General features: G+C 34.7%; 3 protein-coding genes across 3 annotated transcripts; 2 read left to right on the forward strand and 1 right to left on the reverse strand.

The window, feature by feature from the left end:
* Positions 1-5,687: 5,687 nt before the first annotated feature.
* Positions 5,688-17,203, reverse strand: LOC132294780 (protein SPIRAL1-like 1). Its single transcript, XM_059792761.1, has 3 exons — positions 17,087-17,203; positions 11,813-12,080; positions 5,688-6,053 (listed from the first exon to the last, which is right to left on the reverse strand). Exons 2-3 carry the CDS (start codon positions 12,044-12,046, stop codon positions 5,907-5,909), a joined length of 381 nt encoding a protein of 126 aa, XP_059648744.1. The 5' UTR covers positions 12,047-12,080; positions 17,087-17,203; the 3' UTR covers positions 5,688-5,906.
* Positions 6,111-9,543, forward strand: LOC132294778 (MDIS1-interacting receptor like kinase 2-like). Its single transcript, XM_059792759.1, has 2 exons — positions 6,111-8,933; positions 9,024-9,543. The coding sequence occupies exons 1-2, from the start codon at positions 6,119-6,121 to the stop codon at positions 9,329-9,331; spliced, it is 3,123 nt and encodes a 1,040-aa protein (XP_059648742.1). The 5' UTR covers positions 6,111-6,118; the 3' UTR covers positions 9,332-9,543.
* Positions 17,204-19,086: 1,883 nt separating the features above from the next.
* LOC132296123 (MDIS1-interacting receptor like kinase 2-like) lies at positions 19,087-19,978 on the forward strand. Its single transcript, XM_059794360.1, has 2 exons — positions 19,087-19,111; positions 19,299-19,978. The coding sequence occupies exons 1-2, from the start codon at positions 19,087-19,089 to the stop codon at positions 19,976-19,978; spliced, it is 705 nt and encodes a 234-aa protein (XP_059650343.1).
* Positions 19,979-20,002: the final 24 nt, after the last annotated feature.

The following is a 20,002-nucleotide window of genomic DNA, read 5'->3' on the forward strand; positions in this document are numbered from 1 at the left end:
CTTATTTGGTTTAAAGCAGATACAAACATCTCCGGAGGTCTCTTTAGATTTTCTGCTGGAGTGGAGGGTTTTATTGTGCACTTATTTATGAGTTTTTAATGTTTGTTTGTGAGGAGAAAAAATTAGAGGAGATATGGAGTACATGAGTGGCCGAAAAAGGAATGTGATAAGATGGAAGAGAGTGTTTCAGAATACAATGTCTTCCCATTCATTCATGGTTGAGAGTATTGGAGTGTGATTTGATTTAATTATGTTTTAAGGGAACAAAGTTACGTTTTGTTTAGGTTGGTATGTGGGATAAAAAAACTCTCTGCTGCAACAGTATATCTGTCACAACTGGTGAGAAAAGTTTGGGATATATGTTAAGAAAATGTTGGGACGTTGGCCTTGCATCACAACATTTTTCTAGTGTGCATCCCAACTTTCTCTTTTCCAACATCCCAACATTTTCGTAACATTCATCCCAACATTTTTGTAAAGTGCATCCTAATATTTTCGTAATGTGTATCTTAAATTTTCCTCATTTGGTAGGACATATGTCCTGTTGCGGCATAGAGGATTTTTATCCTAGTTTGTGAACCTGTTTTATCAGGAATATACTTGATTGATACATGCTAAGAAATGAATGAGATATATGTCAAATTTAATTGGTGATACATGTTAGAACATACTTAGGATGTAGAACTTGAAATTTTTTTTGTTAGTTCAATATTGTGTATATGTGAAAAGGTTTTGTATTTGAGCCGTTTAGATGGAAGGTGAAGTAAATAATATTTTACACACAACAAATAGACCAAACATTCCTGTTGTAGAACCGGAAGTCATTAAATGGAAACCAAGGTTTGCTATGGAGTTTGATAGTGAAGAAGAGGCATATGATTTTTTCAATGCATATGGTGCTCGAGTTGGTTTTAGCATCCGGAAGGATTATGGTAATAAAGTTAATGGAAGAATTACATCAAGGTTGTTAGTTTGTAGCAAGGAAGGTGTTAGGGGGTCTGACAAATGGGATGTATTTAGAAAGATTCCCCGGTCTGAAACACGAACCAATTGCGATGTATGAATGCTTATTAGATATGACAATACTAAGGCAAAGTACTTAGTTTCTAATTTTGTAGAAACTCACAACCATCCATTCATAAATGTTGAATGCAGCCACATGATGCCATCCCAACGACGAATTTCCTCAGTCCAGGCCATCAATTTTGAGTTGGCTTCAGATTCAGGAGTTGCGGCTCGTAATGCATGTGAGTTGATGGGAAGGCAAGATGGTGGCAAAGAATCAATTGGGTACTTGAAAGTGGATTTTAAAAATTATCTATGGGCCCGAAGACAAAAAGAGCTTCTTTATGAAAGGCGGGATGGCTTATGGATTATTTTGAGATGCATGCTTGTGAAGATCATTCTTTTATTCCTTACAATTGGATACTGATCAAATGATTACGAACATATTTTGGTCAGATTCTAGAATGGTCATTGATTATGGCCATTTTGGAGATGTTATCATTTTTGACACAACGTACAAAGTGGTACACAGTAACCATCTATTTGCAATTTTCTTGGGTATGAATCATCACCGGGAGACTGCTGTGTTTGGAGCAGCCTTAATGTATGATAAGACAACAGATTCCTTTGTCTGGTTATTTGACACGTTCTTGAAAGCGATGGGCGAAAAAGCGCCTAAGACGATTCTTAAGGATCAAGACGCTGTAATGGCGAAGGCATTAAAGCAGGTGAATAACTTTCATGCATCTCCATTATTGTCACTTCGTATTATTATTTTTGTAATATGTAGTTTTAATCACTATTTTGTAGCAAACTTTGTAATGTATATTAGTGTAAATAGGAATGTACATTATATAAATCCATTAGATGCTGAAACAGTCGTATTATTATGGATGCCAGTGTCTCCATGTGAGATTTGTCCAAACCTTAGGTGGTGGTATTGAAATTAACCATAATATTTTGTGTTCAACCATGTGGCATTAGTTGAATAAGAGATAAGGAGTTATTGTCGGTGATGGCACCTAAATAGTATTTCTTTAAGACTCCTTTTCAAGTGTGTAATCTGCACGCGAGATGGATTATATTTGGACAACTACTTGTGTTTGAATTCAAATAGGGAGTCGATAATTTTTTTGAATTTGAACTTACAAGGTAGTTAAAACTGGTGAAACCAACTGCTATCAACTAACTCAAGCATCTATACAAGGCATGAGGGGAGTCTAAGTTCATTTTCTGAAATTCTATTTCTATTTGCATGACCTTGTTGCTCTGTACTACAACTGATATATTGGGATTGAAATTGAGTCCATTTTCTGAAATTCTACTTCTATTTGAATGACCTATCTGCTGTGTACTACAACTGCTATATTGGGATTCAAATTAAGTTAATTTTTTTAAATTCTACTTCTATTTGCATAATCTTGTTGCTGTGTACTAAAACTGCTATAATGGGATTGACATTAAGTTCATTTTCTAAATTATACCACTGAGTTTGAAAAAAGGTAATAAAATTTATATTTTTAGATTTCTAATTCTATTGAGGTTGTGTTCAGTTTATGAAATTGTGCTATATTGACATTGAGTTCATTTTCTGAAATTCTACTTCTATTTGCATGACCTTGGTGCTCCGTACTACAACTTCTATATTAGGATTGATATTGAGTTCATTTTATGAATTTTACAATTGAGTTTGAAAAAAGTTAAGAAAATTTACATTTTTAGATTTCTGGCATTACTGAAGTTATGTCCAATTTCTGAAATTCTATTATATTGATATTGAGTTCATTTTCTGAAATTCTACTTCTATTTGCATGACTTATTGATGTGTGCTGCAACTGCTATGTTGGGATTGACATTGAGTTCATTTTTTGAATTTTAGAACTCAGTTTGAAAAAAGGTAAGAAAATTTACATTTTTAGATTTCCAGTTCCATTGAATTTATGTTTAGTTTATGAAATTCTACTATATTGACATTGAGTTCATTTTCTAACATTAGACTTATATTTGTATTACCTTACTATTGTGTAGTACAACTGCTATATTGGGATTGACATTGAGTTCATTTTCTAAATTTAACAACTGAGTTTGAAAAAAGGTAAGAAAATTTACATTTTTAGATTTTTAGTTCTATTGAATTTATGTTCAGTTTATGAAATTCTACTATATTGACATTGAGTTCATTTTCTAAAATTTACAACTGAGTTTGTTAAAAGTCAAGAAAATTTACATTTTTAGATTTCTGGTTCCATTGAAGTTATGTTCAGTTTATGAAATTCTACTATATTGACATTGAGTTCATTTTATGAAATTCTACTTCTATTTGCATGACCTTCTTGATGTGTACTACAACTGCTATATTTGGATTGACATTGAGTTCATTTTCTGAACTTTACAACTGAGTTTGAAAAACGATCAGAAAATTTACATTTTTAGATTTCTGGTTCCATTGAGGTTATGTTCAGTTTATGAAATTCTACTAATATTGACATTGAGTTCATTTTTTTAAATTCTACTTCTATTTGCATGACCTTATTGCTGTGCAGCTATATTGGGAATGACATTGAGTTCATTTTCTAAATTTTACAACTGAGTTTGAAAAAAGGTAAGAAAATTTACATTTTTCGATTTCTGGTTCTATTGAAGTTGTGTTCAGTTTCTGAAATTCTACTATATTGAAATTGAGTTCATTTTATGAAATTCTACTTCTATTGGCGTGTCCTCCTTGTTTTGTACTACATTGGGATTGAAATTGAGTGAATTTTCCGAAACTGTGCTTCCCATTGTCAACATGTTTGCTGATCAGTGGCTTCTTGTTTCAGAAAGCAGTTGAAATAAATAATACAGTGTGTAAACTGTCTATTGAGATATGTATTTGATTTAAGTATAATATTAATATTGGTTGGGTTGTTCATTATACAGATGTTATTGTGTAACTATTGTTTTTGGTCGGATTGTTCATTATACACAAGTTGTGTAACTTTTCATAATGGTATGATTATGCAGAGGTTCTGTAAGTAGGTGTCATTTGGTTTGACATTGGCTTTGCATTTAGTTGAATCATGTTGTCTAATTTATTTATCTAATCAAATGAGCCTAGCCAGTCAAACAGATTTTGATATTAATAAATTCCTAGTGCCACTCTAGATCTCTAGAATTGAAAAAGAAATTTAAAAATAAAAATAAAATAAAATTTGGAAGTGTAGAAAGGAGTGGAATATGGAGCGGTTGATGGTTGGTTGTAACCATCAACGCCCAAATCAACGCCCAAGTCTACGCGCCATAATGTTGAATTCCAATGCAAGTCAACATCATAATGTTAAAGACTAATATCCTAATCTACACGCATTATGTTTAAAGCCCAATGCCCAAGTCTACGAGAAATTCTTCATTGCATTGGGAATATTATCTCATCAATCACTCTTAAATAAGGACTTGTTTGACAGCCGCGCTTCTGTTTGTGTTTTTGCTTGAACTCAAAGTAGAAGTAAAATTTCTATTTTAAAGTGTGTTCAATACTATTTGATAGCCTGTTTGATAACATATATTTGTTGCAAGAATTTTAAAAACAAAAACATGAAATCACGTTTAGTAAAAATATTGCAAATTTGAAATATTAAATGGCTAGTTAAAAATGACCCTTTTTTTTTAATGAACAATGCTTTCGCTATAGAGCGGGAGCAACTAGAAGCATCAATTTTTTGCTTCCGATTTTGGCCTCTTTTTTCGGAAGCACTTCTGTATTATTCAAATCGCAAGAAACTTTACTAAACACGCTTCGTGCTTTCACTTCGTTACAGTATACTAGCAAAAGCAAAAAACACAAAACAGAAGTGATTGCCAAACGGACCCTAAGCATATAACTATTTTGGCAAGTCTATCACTATTTGTCTGTTTAACTATGAAGTGATATTATGTCATCATTACTATTGGAGCATTAAAGTTTCTCTCCAAGTCTAAACGGCCTGATATTAACATTAGTACCAAATACCATAAAAGCAGCCAAGAAACTACCAAAGCCCCTCTCTAGTTGCCTTCAGCAAAACCGGAGTTTACACTTTACACTGAAAAAATTTGCTGTTGCATCAGATCAAAGCCCAATGCTGTGGCTAAGAACCAAAGTTTACCAATACATAATAATTAAGATAAAAATTCCAAAAAAGTTCAGAAGTAGTTTGCTTCTTTACCCTAGTCCGACCCATATAACAAGATTTAATACCTTAAGACAGTGAAGTCATAACGCCTTTTTTAAGTCTAAAAAGCAAGATCAAATACCTCTTTAAGGACAAGACCAGGACCTCTGCATCTATATTAGTTATCTTTTTCTCTCTCCTGATTGAGCATTATTGCAAATCTATGGAGGAAATGATTGATTTTTTGGGTTCTTTAGGGTCCCTCTAGCCTTTGGCTTTTGTGTAATTTCTCGTTTCCTTTTTTGAACGCTTTCTGATACAATCTTACTTATAAAAAAATAATGGACCACCAAGTTGACTTCAAGTAGTTATAGCCAAAATATTACACATCACTGACTTCGGATTTCCAAAGTTAAGCATCACCAAGAAAGACCAATATATGCCCATATTTACACGCAACTTTCTAATTGCCTTTAGCAAAACCCTAAGTTTACGCTGCAAAAAAACAAACAATGATGCTTTTGTAAAGTTACTTCCATCATATAGAATCAGATCAAGCCCAATGCTGTGGTGAAGAAACTAAGTTTCATAATCATTTAAAAAACACATCAGAAAAAAGTTCAGAAGTAGTTTGCATCTTTACCCCTACACATACAACAAGTGTAAATGCCATAACACAGTAAAATTAATCAAATTGTGCCCTAAATTTCAATTTAAGGGACAAAGACCAAGACCTCAGTTTCTATGTACTCTTTTTTCTCCAAGACCAATTTACACACTTAAAGGGACAAAGACAAATACCTCTACGTCTATGGGCTCTTTTTTCTCTCCAGAGTGAGTGAGTCCAAAGATAATGGACCACCAACTTGACTTCAATTCAATGGTATTGTAGTAATTATAGCCAAAATAGTATGAGACCTGTAGGATAAAATGTATATAAATAAGAGCTTTAAACCAGCATTGCTGCATATCAAACATAAACCATGGGGTCTCCAACCTTAGAGAAGTTCCTATCATTTGTTTCCTTAGTCTTGTTTCTTGTGTTATCTTCGCCCAATTCAGCTTCTGCTTCTGTTCAAGAAGCTAAAGCTCTCCTCAAATGGAAAGACAGCCTTCAACACCAAAACAATTCTGTGCTAAATTCATGGATTTTTCCATCTAATTATAATGCCACAGTTTCTTCAAGCCATCCAAAAACAAGTGTCATCCCATGCACTTGGTCCGGAGTTTCTTGCAGTATTCATGGAAGTGTCAGGAGACTGAACCTCACAAATTCAAGTGTTGAAGGTACGCTCTATGATTTTCCATTTTCGTCCCTCCCTCATCTTGCATATATTGATCTCAGCATGAATGTTCTTAATGGTACCATCCCACCTCAAGTTGGTAAACTCTCAAAACTCATCTATTTTGATTTGGCCATCAATCAGTTTTCCGGACTAATCCCACCACAAATCGGAAATCTGACAAATCTTCAGGTCCTCCACCTGTTCCAAAATCAGTTAAATGGCTCAATTCCTAAAGAAATAGGCAATCTAAAGTCCCTTTATGAGCTTGCTTTGTACACAAACAATCTCGAGGGTCCCATTCCCGCTTCTTTGGGTAGTTTGAGCAACTTGGCTTATTTGTATCTCTATGAAAACAAACTCTCCGGTTCCATTCCTTCAGAAATAGGAAATCTATTCAATCTTGTCGAGCTTGACATGGATACCAACCTTCTCACAGGTCCCATTCCTTCCACTTTCGAGAACTTGAATAAGCTAACTTCGTTGTACCTATTCCAAAATCAGCTCTCTCATCCCATTCCCCCAGAGATAGGAGACCTGAAATCGCTTGAGAGTCTGATCCTTTATACAAACAATCTTTCTGGCTCAGTCCCAGCATCCTTAGGTGATTTAAGCTCCCTGACTGAACTACTTCTCTTTGAAAATCAACTCTCCGGTCCCATTCCTATAGAATTAGGGAAGTTAAAGTCTCTTCAAGATCTAGAACTCAGTGAAAACCGATTCAATGGTTCAATTCCTGCTTCATTTGGAAATTTGACCAACTTGGAGTTTTTGTTCCTCCGTAACAACCAACTCTCCGGTCCCATTCCAAAAGAAATTGGGATTCTAGAGAAGTTGGCTGTACTGGAAATGGATGAGAATCACTTTTCTGGCTATTTGCCTGAAAATATTTGCCAAAGCGGAAAACTGGAAAATTTCACGGTAGACAATAACCAGCTTACCGGTCCAATCCCCAAAAGCTTGAGAAACTGTTCCAGCTTATTCAGAATGCGCCTTGAAGGAAACCAGCTCACTGGAGATGTGTCTAAAGTTTTTGGTGTCTATCCAAATCTTCATTTCCTAGATTTAAGTAACAACAGTTTTTTTGGTGAAATCTCTTATAGTTGGGTACAGTGCCCACAATTAACTAACCTAAGGATGGCAAGGAATAGTATCACGGGACGAATACCACCAGAGTTGGGAAATTTATCTCAACTTCAGCTAATTGATCTTTCTTTGAATCAATTAGCTGGGGATATTCCAAAGGAACTAGGGAAGTTGGATTTGTTAAAGCTTGATTTGAAAGATAATCAACTTTCTGGTGGTATACCTAGAGAACTCGGATCACTAGCTCACCTGTCCTATCTTGACCTGTCCATAAACAGATTGAGTGGGTCAATACCAGAAAGTCTAGGAAATTGTTTGCAGGTGTATCACTTGAACTTGAGCTACAACCGTTTTAGCCAAAAAATTCCACTTGAGATGTACAAGTTAGCTCAACTGTCCGAGCTAGATTTGAGCCATAATTTTCTCATGGGAGAAATATCATTGCAAATTGAAAATTTGCAGAGTTTGGAGGTGCTAAATCTCTCCCACAATAACCTCTCTGGTTTCCTTCCAAAGGCTTTTGAAGAAATGAATGGGTTGATGTATGTTGATATATCCTACAATGGGTTTCAAGGTCCCATTCCCAGCAACGATGCCTTCAGAAATGCTACCATAGAGGCATTACAAGGGAACGACGGTTTGTGTGGCAATTTTACAGGACTGAAACCTTGCAAAAATGCCCAACACATTGTGAAAAAAAGCCACAAACTCGTTCTAGTTCTTATAATTGTATTACCGCTTGTGGGAGCACTTTTACTTCTTGGTGCATTCATTGGACTCCTCATCATGTTTGAAAGACGAACAGGTAAAACACCGATTGAACAAGGCGATTTCCAGGATGAAAACAATTTGTTTTCAATTTCGAAATTTGATGGAAGAGCAATGTATGATGAAATCTTAAAAGCCACCAACAATTTTGATGCCTCACATTGCATTGGGAAAGGAGGATGTGGAACAGTCTACAAAGCAAAATTGCCACCCGACAATATAGTGGCTGTGAAGAAACTTCACCCATTATCAGGGACAACAGACAATAAAGGGTTTTTGAACGAGGTAAGGGCATTGACAGAAGTACGACATAGGAACATTGTAAAGCTTTTTGGTTTCTGTTCACATGCTCAACACTCATTTTTGGTTTATGAGTACTTTGAAAGGGGTAGCTTAGCCACGATACTAGGTAAAGATGCAGAGGCTGAAAATCTGGATTGGCCCAAAAGGGTGAATATCATTAAGGGGGTGGCTCATGCAGTTTCTTACATGCACCACGATTGCTCACCACCAATTGTTCATAGGGACCTATCAAGCAACAATATTTTGTTGGACATCGAGTATGAGGCACATGTTTCAGATTTTGGCACTGCTAAGTTTTTGAAGCTAGACTCCTCAAATTGGAGCACACTTGCAGGCACTTATGGATATGTTGCACCAGGTAACTGTAGCTTTGTGTTATTCTAACTAATTTGATAAATATAGTACCGTAGATCAGTTATACATGATCATATTTTACTTTTACTTGCAGAGTTTGCTTTCACAATGAAGGTAACTGAGAAGTGCGATGTGTATAGCTTTGGGGTATTGACACTGGAAGTGATAAAAGGAAAGCATCCAGGCAATTTCATCACCTCGCTATCATCTTCATCTCTGGATCCGAACATAATGTTGAAAGATGTGTTGGACGAACGCCTTTCACTTCCCTCAAGCGAACGTCAAGAAGTGTTAATGTCAATTATAAACATGGCCATTGCATGTTTAAACGTCAATCCACAATCCAGGCCGACCATGCACAATGTCTCTCAGCTGTTGTCAACCCTAACAACACCTCCCTAGAACCATCCAGCTCAGTTACACAGTGTGGAAGGACAGTTACTTACAGCATCGAAATGTTTGCTCAACATATTTTGTCGTCTTTTGTGCATTTTAGTGTGTGTTTTTTTTCATAATCAGTATATAGATGAACTTCATATCAATATATTGTCAGCATGTTTGTTCAACATTGTCCTCAATAGACATCAATAAGTTTGGACATTGGTACTCAGTGATTAACTATTGTTTTGAGTCTTTTGACCCAAGATTAAATTGTGAAAATTGTGGTACAAACATCTTATCCCATCTTATCATTACAAAAAACTATATGTTTGTCACACTGGAGCTATTTTAATTTAACAATTGATTAAACTAACCTAGCTATTTCAATAAGTCCCAAAGTATAAATTTTCAAAAAGTAAAGTCATGAAAAGTAAGTTAGGGTAACACGTAATGTATTATAAATAAGAAGGAAGAAAAAGGAAGGAGGCAGAGTGTTTGGTGTAAGAGAAAAACTTTCCATCAATAGAAGGCGAATTTTCTTACATCTACACACTCTTTTGGGTCCACATTTCCACAAGTGCAATCTCAACTACATAACACTTCACCCTCCTCTAGTTAATTTATTTCCAGATAAGACTACAGTAAATCAGTTGTTTATTCCACCACCCATACCACAATTTCACAGAATACGCCACAGCCAGCTCTCCAACAACTGAGAGCACCATTTGCTCCACAGTTTCTTCCTCCAAAAGAATCTCCTAATCTATCATTTATATGTGCATTAACCATAACACACACTCCTTTTCCATCCAGCATATACGTACAAGCTGCTAATCTATCCTCCAATTTCATATAGAAGCTAGCTAGGTTGAACAATAAAACATACTGAAATCCTCGATCCCATTGTCTCTTGTTCGATCTGCTTGCTCTATGGCTTCAAACAATTCTAATTACGAGGCAGACACTAACGCAAAAGACGGGCTGAATATACTATTCCTCTTTATTGTCTACAAACACTCGTATATGTATGTCTCAACCTGTTCCTCTTCAGCCATATGCATGAATTCGATATTTAAATTGCACTTCACTGAGAATGTAAATGGACTTCATCAATGCTTCCATTAATTTTGAATTATCCGATAATAGAAATAAAATCCGCAACCTCGGAACTAGAGGGCTGAAGCCACTGGGAAAGCAGTTAGAAGATACAGCCCACATGTGGGAAGAGAGTGTTTTTATATCCCCAAAACACTTAGAACAACAGGTGTAGTTAGGAGTGAAGTTACTGCCACATCCCTATACGAAATAACATTCCTCAAATGCACTGAACTCGGATTCTTAAGCTTCTGCTTGCTATAGGATACTCAAATTAAAACCATCAATTTTGATTCAAATTTCTATATGGGCAGAATTGCAATTACAATAGAATTATAATTTCATTTTTGAACTTCTAACTTGTCCTTCCATTGTCAATTTCATCCAGATAAATCTTCAATTTAGTTGTTCTTTCTTTGAAGCCCATGTGCATTATCTAGTGTATGTCTCGCCTACCCAGTGAGTTCTAACATTTGACATCAAATTCTACAAAGTGGCTGCTCTCAATCTTGAACCTGAGAAGCAAATAATTCTTTTCACTTGTTTTGATGTGTACCGTATTTTTTAACAACCTTTGGAATGCTCTCCATGCCAAGATGGTCATAACGCATAAGTCGTAATGTTAATGTGCCAAACACTTGTAAGAAAACTAACAAACACCTCTGTCATAGACTTGGAAAACAGAGGCCAGTAGAGCCCTTCTTGTGATTTCCACATGCATAACACCATATGTTAATCAGTTCAGTCCCCTAAAAAGAATGTAAAGGTGGCACAAAATACACGATTCTCAACCAATTGGCTCCATAAATTGTCGGAATACTCGTAAGAGAAAGTTAAATCATAGAAATAAAGCATGGCTAAGTGAGGGGGAAATGTTAAAAAGCTTTGGTTATTTTACAACCAAATGCTTGTTTGAAAATGTGTACATGGATTGATTTACCACCAATAAACTAGACATACCAAACAAGTCCAGCTTCTACAGAAAATTCCATTTCAGGCCTAGCAGAGCTTGAAGCTTTTTAACAAATAAAATCCCTTTCTTAGCCCTTCCATATTCCAAGTGTGTGAATTTCGTTCACCACTCTGGAATGACTTCACGCATAATAGTTCAATAAAATAAATAAAAAGAAAGAAAGAAACGATAGGTTCATATTGGTTACCCAACCATACTTTTTCTAGTTCTTCCCAAAGAAGAAATGAAATTACACAAAAGATATGGGTGAAATAAGCACATATCTGATGCTCCAAGCCTAATATTTCTGATTCACATACATGACATGTAAAAGGATTAGTGAACCTAATTGAAACACTAGCACAGAAATGACTAAAACCTTACTTGATTGGCATTAGAAATAGAAACTTTTGTTTTTTGTTAAAAAAAAAACGTAATCACTATTTGGAACATACCGTGATGAAATTGCCGTTGTTCTGGCCATCTGCCCGGAAGTAGTTGTTTGCGGGGTTACTATGTATGCGTGCAGGAATCTGCTTGTTAACGTCAACTGGTTGAGAAATGGCAGTAGGCTGCTCTTCGTTTGGAGCAGCTTGGGCATTACTTGGGACCGGTTTTGGAGCCTCTCCACTCCCAAACAAGTAACCTAGCAAACTCTGTCCCCCACCACTGCTGACTCCACAACCCATGTCCAACTTCTTCGTCAACAATCTTTTGTCCAAACTGCCCACAAGTCAAAGAAAAATATGCAGGCAAGTGAGCATCAAAAGGACACGAATAAATGAATTAGGGAGAGTTATTATGATGGAAGAAGGCCATCTAGATGCCGTCTAATGTGGTGTTCGTATGCCAGATAAACATGAAGAAGCATGATCTGTCATACAAAGAAGTCCCATAGAGATGCCTTCAGATTTTACTTGAATAGACTTTTAAATTATAAAAATAGCATGGTGGATTCCTTGCTAGCACAAGTTAAGCCATTCTGAAAACTTGGTAGAAAAATATTAGACATAAAATAAAAGTTACATCTGTCATACAGAGCTGTGATGGCATTTTGACTCCGAAACTTCTAGCACCTTGTATTTCTGCAATTTAAACCTTACTTGTTCAACAAAAGGCACCAACTTTCCAACACAAAGCAAGATCCACCTCCAAGCCTAAGCAAGGACCAAAATCACTAAAGCATACAAAAGCTGTGAGGTATGCACTCCTCAAATTCTAGCCTATCTCCAAGCATAATCATGGTCCAGAGCAACCACCTAAAGTTTTGTCTCTAAGACTAACAGAAATGGCTTGAGTCATAAATATGAAGGCCAAAATATAAGTTCTAACTTGGTACTCTTTAATTACTTTGACTTTTTTTCTTCTTGCAACAACTTATTTTCTTCCATTTCAAAACTTTTTAGAGACAGTTCCAAGCTTAAGTTACTGTCATACTTAAGTTTTCTTAAATGGGTGCTAAAGTTGTTGGAGCCGTTGACTACAATGTACTGTTTGCAAATATTGATTATAATCAAATTCCAACATTTCAATAACAATGAAAACCCTCCAACATATAGTCTTATATCTGTAGTGGCTTTCTATAATAAATAAAAAACAAAAGTTAAAATAAATAAATAAATAAATGTTAGAGATCTAATATTAGACCTCCTTAACCTTTGTGCGTAAAAACAGCTTACATGAACTACCTAGATCACCTAAAAACTAATTATCTCACTTAATGGATCTACAAGAAAAAATATTGGGATAATCAAATGACTTTGCTTGGACAATCACCTGGATGAGCCTTGTCCATGGGGGGTGATGAACCAATAAATGCATGCCTATAAGTGTTCTTACAACTAACACACTAACAACAAAAAACAAAATTAATCAAAATATTGAATAAAAATTGCAAGCACTGATACAAGAAGAACAATATCATATCATTCTCTACCAAACACAAATAAGCTATTTAAAAGTATGTTACTATTTTTAGTGAATTGCAGATAGCAATAGAGTAATAGGAGTGGGAGGCATGTTTTTCCTATATATAACGTATAATCTAAGCATTCAAATGCTTAAAACCTATAATTGACACATGTATCTTTTGTTCAATTATAGGTATATCTAATTCCTACACAGGGCATCACCGTTTAGATATTATCTGAATTTGCTAGATTTATATATACATAGCCAGTATTCATGCACGCCACTCACAGTTTTGTTAAAAAGCTACATGACATGAATTTTAGTCCAGTACTTAAATTACAACTATGTGATTGATGCTGTGGCTCACTACTCTTATGACCTTCCATTCTAAGGAGGCTTAAGAAATCAGTATCCGGTCAACCCTCAACATAAGCATTCGGGACATGTAATGCATAAACTGGTCAATAGTTTTTGGAGAAATTGGTAAAGTGCCAATGAATAGCTGATTAATTATTCTGCATTTCTACCATTCCACAACACGGGCTCTTACCAAATCAAGTGTCAAAATGACTCTTGATTTAAGTGCTACTGAACATAGGTTGATTTGTCCAAACCTTAGGTGGTGGTATTGAAATTAACCATAATATTTTGTGTTCAACCACGTGGCCTTAGTTGAATAAGAGATAAGGAGTTATTGTTGGTGATGGCACCTAAATAGTATTTCTTTAAGACTCCTTTTCAAGTGTGTAATCTGCACGCGAGATGGATTATATTTGGACAACTACTTGTGTTTGAATTCAAATAGGGAGTTGATAAATTTTTTGAATTTGAACTTACAAGGTAGTTAAAACTGGTGAAACCAACTGCTATCAACTAACTCAAGCATCTACACAAGGCATGAGGGGAGTCTAAGTTCATTTTCTGAAATTCTATTTCTATTTGCATGACCTTGTTGCTCTGTACTACAACTGATATATTGGGATTGAAATTGAGTCCATTTTCTGAAATTCTACTTCTATTTGAATGACCTATCTGCTGTGTACTACAACTGCTATATTGGGATTCAAATTAAGTTAATTTTTTTAAATTCTACTTCTATTTGCATAATCTAGTTGCTGTGTACTAAAACTGCTATAATGGGATTGACATTAAGTTCATTTTCTAAATTATACAACTGAGTTTGAAAAAAGGTAATAAAATTTATATTTTTAGATTTCTAATTCTATTGAGGTTGTGTTCAGTTTATGAAATTGTGCTATATTGACATTGAGTTCATTTTCTGAAATTCTACTTCTATTTGCATGACCTTGCTGATGTGTACTACAACTGCTATATTGGATTCAACTTGAGTTAATTTTCTGAAATTCTACTTCTATTTGCATGACCTTGCTGATGTGTACTACAACTGCTATATTGGGATTGACATTGAGTTCATTTTCTAAATTTTACAACTGAGTTTGAAAAAAGGTAAGAAAATTTACATTTTTAGATTTCTGGTTCTATTGAAGTTGTTTTCTGTTTATGAAATTCTACTATATTGAAATTGAGTTCATTTTATGAAATTCTACTTCTATTTGCATGGCCTTGTTGTTTGGTACTAAAATGGTACTAAAACTGCTATATTGGGATTGAAATTGAGTGAATTTTCCGAAACTGTGCTTCCCATTGTCAACATGTTTGCTGATCAGTGGCTTGTTGTTTCAGAAAGCAGTTGAAATAAATAATACAATGTGTAAACTGTCTATTGAGATATGTATTTGATTTAAGTATAATATTAATATTGGTTGGGTTGTTCATTATACAGATGTTATTGTGTAACTATTGTTTTTGGTCGGATTGTTCATTATACACAAGTTGTGTAACTTTTCATAATGGTATGATTATGCAGAGGTTCTGTAAGTAGGTGTCATTTGGTTTGACATTGGCTTTGCATTTAGATGAATCATGTTGCCTAATTTATTTATCTAATCAAATGAGCCTAGCCAGTCAAACAGATTTTGATATTAATAAATTCCTAGTGCCACTCTAGATCTCTAGAATTGAAAAAGAAATTTAAAAATAAAAATAAAATAAAATTTGGAAGTGTAGAAAGGAGTGGAATATGGAGCGGTTGATGGTTGGTTGTAACCATCAACGCCCAAATCAACGCCCAAGTCTACGCGCGCCATAATGTTGAATTCCAATGCAAGTCAACATCATAATGTTAAAGACTAATATCCTAATCTACACGCATTATGTTTAAAGCCCAATGCCCAAGTCTACGAGAAATTCTTCATTGCATTGGGAATATTATCTCATCAATCACTCTTAAATAAGGACTTGTTTGACAGCCGCGCTTCTGTTTGTGTTTTTGCTTGAACTCAAAGTAGAAGTAAAATTTCTATTTTAAAGTGTGTTCAATACTATTTGATAGCCTGTTTGATAACATATATTTGTTGCAAGAATTTTAAAAACAAAAACATGAAATCACGTTTAGTAAAAATATTGCAAATTTGAAATATTAAATGGCTAGTTAAAAATGACCCTTTTTTTTTAATGAACAATGCTTTCGCTATAGAGCGGGAGCAACTAGAAGCATCAATTTTTTGCTTCCGATTTTGGCCTCTTTTTTCGGAAGCACTTCTGTATTATTCAAATCGCAAGAAACGTTACTAAACACGCTTCGTGCTTTCACTTCGTTACAGTATACTAGCAAAAGCAAAAAACACAAAACAGAAGTGATTGCCAAACGGACCCTAAGCATATAACTATTTTGGCAAGTCTATCACTATTTGTCTGTTTAACTATGAAGTGATATTATGTCATCATTACTATTGGAGCATTAAAGTTTCTCTCCAAGTCTAAACGGCCTGATATTAACATTAGTACCAAATACCATAAAAGCAGCCAAGAAACTACCAAAGCCCCTCTCTAGTTGCCTTCAGCAAAACCGGAGTTTACACTTTACACTGAAAAAATTTGCTGTTGCATCAGATCAAAGCCCAATGCTGTGGCTAAGAACCAAAGTTTACCAATACATAATAATTAAGATAAAAATTCCAAAAAAGTTCAGAAGTAGTTTGCTTCTTTACCCTAGTCCGACCCATATAACAAGATTTAATACCTTAAGACAGTGAAGTCATAACGCCTTTTTTAAGTCTAAAAAGCAAGATCAAATACCTCTTTAAGGACAAGACCAGGACCTCTGCATCTATATTAGTTATCTTTTTCTCTCTCCTGATTGAGCATTATTGCAAATCTATGGAGGAAATGATTGATTTTTTGGGTTCTTTAGGGTCCCTCTAGCCTTTGGCTTTTGTGTAATTTCTCGTTTCCTTTTTTGAACGCTTTCTGATACAATCTTACTTATAAAAAAATAATGGACCACCAAGTTGACTTCAAGTAGTTATAGCCAAAATATTACACATCACTGACTTCGGATTTCCAAAGTTAAGCATCACCAAGAAAGACCAATATATGCCCATATTTACACGCAACTTTCTAATTGCCTTTAGCAAAACCCTAAGTTTACGCTGCAAAAAAACAAACAATGATGCTTTTGTAAAGTTACTTCCATCATATAGAATCAGATCAAGCCCAATGCTGTGGTGAAGAAACTAAGTTTCATAATCATTTAAAAAACACATCAGAAAAAAGTTCAGAAGTAGTTTGCATCTTTACCCCTACACATACAACAAGTGTAAATGCCATAACACAGTAAAATTAATCAAATTGTGCCCTAAATTTCAATTTAAGGGACAAAGACCAAGACCTCAGTTTCTATGTACTCTTTTTTCTCCAAGACCAATTTACACACTTAAAGGGACAAAGACAAATACCTCTACGTCTATGGGCTCTTTTTTCTCTCCAGAGTGAGTGAGTCCAAAGATAATGGACCACCAACTTGACTTCAATTCAATGGTATTGTAGTAATTATAGCCAAAATAGTATGAGACCTGTAGGATAAAATGTATATAAATAAGGCTACGTTTGATGTGCAGGAATGGAATGGAATGCAACTTGGAATGGAATGAGAATAAGAATGGAATGGAATGAGTATTACCATTCTAATGTTTGGTGTGACACGGTAAATCGTTATGGAATGGAATGAGTATTACCATTCTATTGTTTGGTTGACTATTATCAAAGCTGGAATGGAATGATTTTTCTCAAAAATGCCCTTTTCATTGACTTACATTACTTTTTAATTCTGACGATGAATTATAGAATATTATAAGATGCCTAATACTACCATTGAAAAAAAATAAAGAAAAAACTTTAAATAAAATAAAATATTATTTTTAATGAGATATTTAATCTAAATACATTTATTGCTGCTAATTTCTTTTTCCTTATCATCTTCCTTGTCCTTAAACTTAGACGAGCCATAACTGCATAAATTTAAACTTAATTATGAGATGCAATATTATAAACCTTAAATATAGATCAAAAAATAAGAATAAAAAGCAAATTATTCAACAACTAAAGCTAAAATTTAACAGAGGCTGCAAGTTCTAGTAGTAAAAGCTCTAAGGCACTACTAAAATTTATTTATTTGATAGTACGTGTGTGTGTGTGTGTGTGTGTATTATGGGAGCACAAAGATAAACAGTATGTGATAGCAACAAATTTTCAAAAGAATTCTTCTTCTCCGTGTCAATTAAATAAGCAATTCTTACTCCAAACATTGTCAATGAAGGCCAAATTGCCTATACAGTAACTTATTACACATAGAAATTGAATGATGATTTTGTCAAATTTGTATAATTTTAAAGTCAAACATAAACTAAAAAGAAACCACTCCATTTGCAACATATCCTAGGTTTGAGATGCTGCATTTGCCACATGGAAAGAGGCCAAACTGCCAGACAAATACTTGAAAACAAACACATAGATGTCATAGAGTGACAAATTTTTCAAATCTTTGCAGATCAATAATTATCAATAGCATCAATAACCTACAAGAACTTGCTGGAAGGAATGAATAAAGAATACATATATATTCTTTATAACAAGTAAAATAAAATACCATGCAAGGATATAATCATGTAACAGATCAACTGAAAAGTCAAAAATAAGATATAGGCCAATACCAGTAAAAGCTTGTTGGTTGTCTTTCCCATAGCAGAGAGAACAATCACACGCCTCTTCTGGAAAGGAATCAATTTAAAGAATTTTGCTAATAAACCTCTCTACCGTCACAAAGATCAACCACTAGAGCACTGAAGTCGTAGGTCAATAGGTATTTTGCTAGATTTTCCATTCAAATTGTTTTTTTTGTAGATTTTTTGAAAATTCTAGTTTTGATAAAATTCAAAAGCAAGGTTCTCCAATCATCTAACATGAACTTGACTAGGGGTCAAAAAGTCAAATAAGTCCACTTTTGGCTCCAGATGATTATTAATTTTTATTTTATGTGATTATTAATTTTTATTTTATGTAATCGTTGCTTCATACGCAAATGTTCAAAGAGAGAAAGATGGAAAAATCACACAAACGTTTCAACACAAAGATACAAAAAAAAAATAAATAAATAAATAAAAAAGTGATATACTCAGAAGATAAAGAGATTAATACATACTTATCAAAAAAAAAAAAAAAAAAAGATATTGAGATTAATACCTGCAATTTGGTTGAAGGTTCTACAACTTTTTATCGGTAGCTCTGTGTATATTCGGAAGAGGGGGAAGGTGAAAGACCTTTACCACGTCTAATAAAGAATCTCGAGAAATGTGAAAAATAGAATGTGAAAGATTTTTGGCCTATGCGAAATATTTTTGCCTTATTGGAATGTGATGAAGGGTTTATTGGGAATATTACAAAAAACTTTAATCTTACTATGGAATGGAATGGCCATTCTATAGGTTTAATAATGGAATGGATTTTCATTCCCTGGATTGGATTTTCATTCCATTGGAATGGTCATTCCATTCCATTCCTGCACACCAAACAAACGAATGGTTGGAATGAGCATTCCATTCCATTCCTGCACACCAAACGTAGCATAAGAGCTTTAAACCAGCATTGCTACATATCAAACATAAACCATAGGGTCTCCAACCTTAGAGAAGTTCCTCTCATTTGTTTCCATAGTCTTGTTTCTTGTGTTGTCTTCGCCCAATTCAGCTTCTGCTTCTGTTCAAGAAGCTAAAGCTCTCCTCAAATGGAAAGACAGCCTTCAACACCAAAACAATTCTATGCTAAATTCGTGGATTTTTCCATCTAATTATAATGCCACAGTTTCTTCAAGCCATCCAAAAACAAGTGTTATCCCATGCACTTGGTCCGGAGTTTCTTGCAGTATTCATGGAAGTGTCAGGAGACTGAACCTCAAAAATTCAAGCGTTGAAGGTACGCTCTATGATTTTCCATTTTCGTCCCTCCCTCATCTTGCATATATTGATCTCAGCATGAATGTTCTTTCTGGTGCCATCCCACCTCAAGTTGGTAAACTCTCAAAACTCATCTATTTTGATTTGGCCATCAATCAGTTTTCCGGAATAATCCCACCACAAATCGGAAATCTGACAAATCTTCAGGTCCTCCACCTGTTCCAAAATCAGTTAAATGGCTCAATTCCTAAAGAAATAGGCAATCTAAAGTCCCTTTATGAGCTTGCTTTGTACACAAACAATCTCGAGGGTCCCATTCCCGCTTCTTTGGGCAGTTTGAGCAACTTGGCTTATTTGTATCTCTATGAAAACAAACCCCCCGGTTCCATTCCTTCATAAATATGAAATCTCTTCAATCTTGTC

Source organism: Cornus florida, unplaced genomic scaffold, assembly GCF_030987335.1.
Source record: "Cornus florida cultivar Cherokee Brave unplaced genomic scaffold, ASM3098733v1 CherokeeBrave_3.0.0_Hap2_Chr02, whole genome shotgun sequence".
NCBI classification, from domain to species: Eukaryota; Viridiplantae; Streptophyta; class Magnoliopsida; order Cornales; family Cornaceae; genus Cornus; species Cornus florida.

Coding starts and splice junctions, on each gene's coding strand:
- LOC132294778 (XM_059792759.1), top strand. CDS start 6,119: ATGGGGTCTCCAACCTTAGAGAAGTTCCTATCATTTGTTTCCTTAGTC. Junction 8,934..9,023: donor TTATGGATATGTTGCACCAG/GTAACTGTAGCT, acceptor TTTTACTTGCAG/AGTTTGCTTTCACAATGAAG.
- LOC132296123 (XM_059794360.1), top strand. CDS start 19,087: ATGGAATGGAATGGCCATTCTATAG. Junction 19,112..19,298: donor ATGGAATGGCCATTCTATAG/GTTTAATAATGG, acceptor CATAAACCATAG/GGTCTCCAACCTTAGAGAAG.
- LOC132294780 (XM_059792761.1), bottom strand. CDS start 12,046: ATGGGTTGTGGAGTCAGCAGTGGTGGGGGACAGAGTTTGCTAGGTTAC. Junction 6,054..11,812: donor ACAACGGCAATTTCATCACG/GTATGTTCCAAA, acceptor TTTATCCTACAG/GTCTCATACTATTTTGGCTA.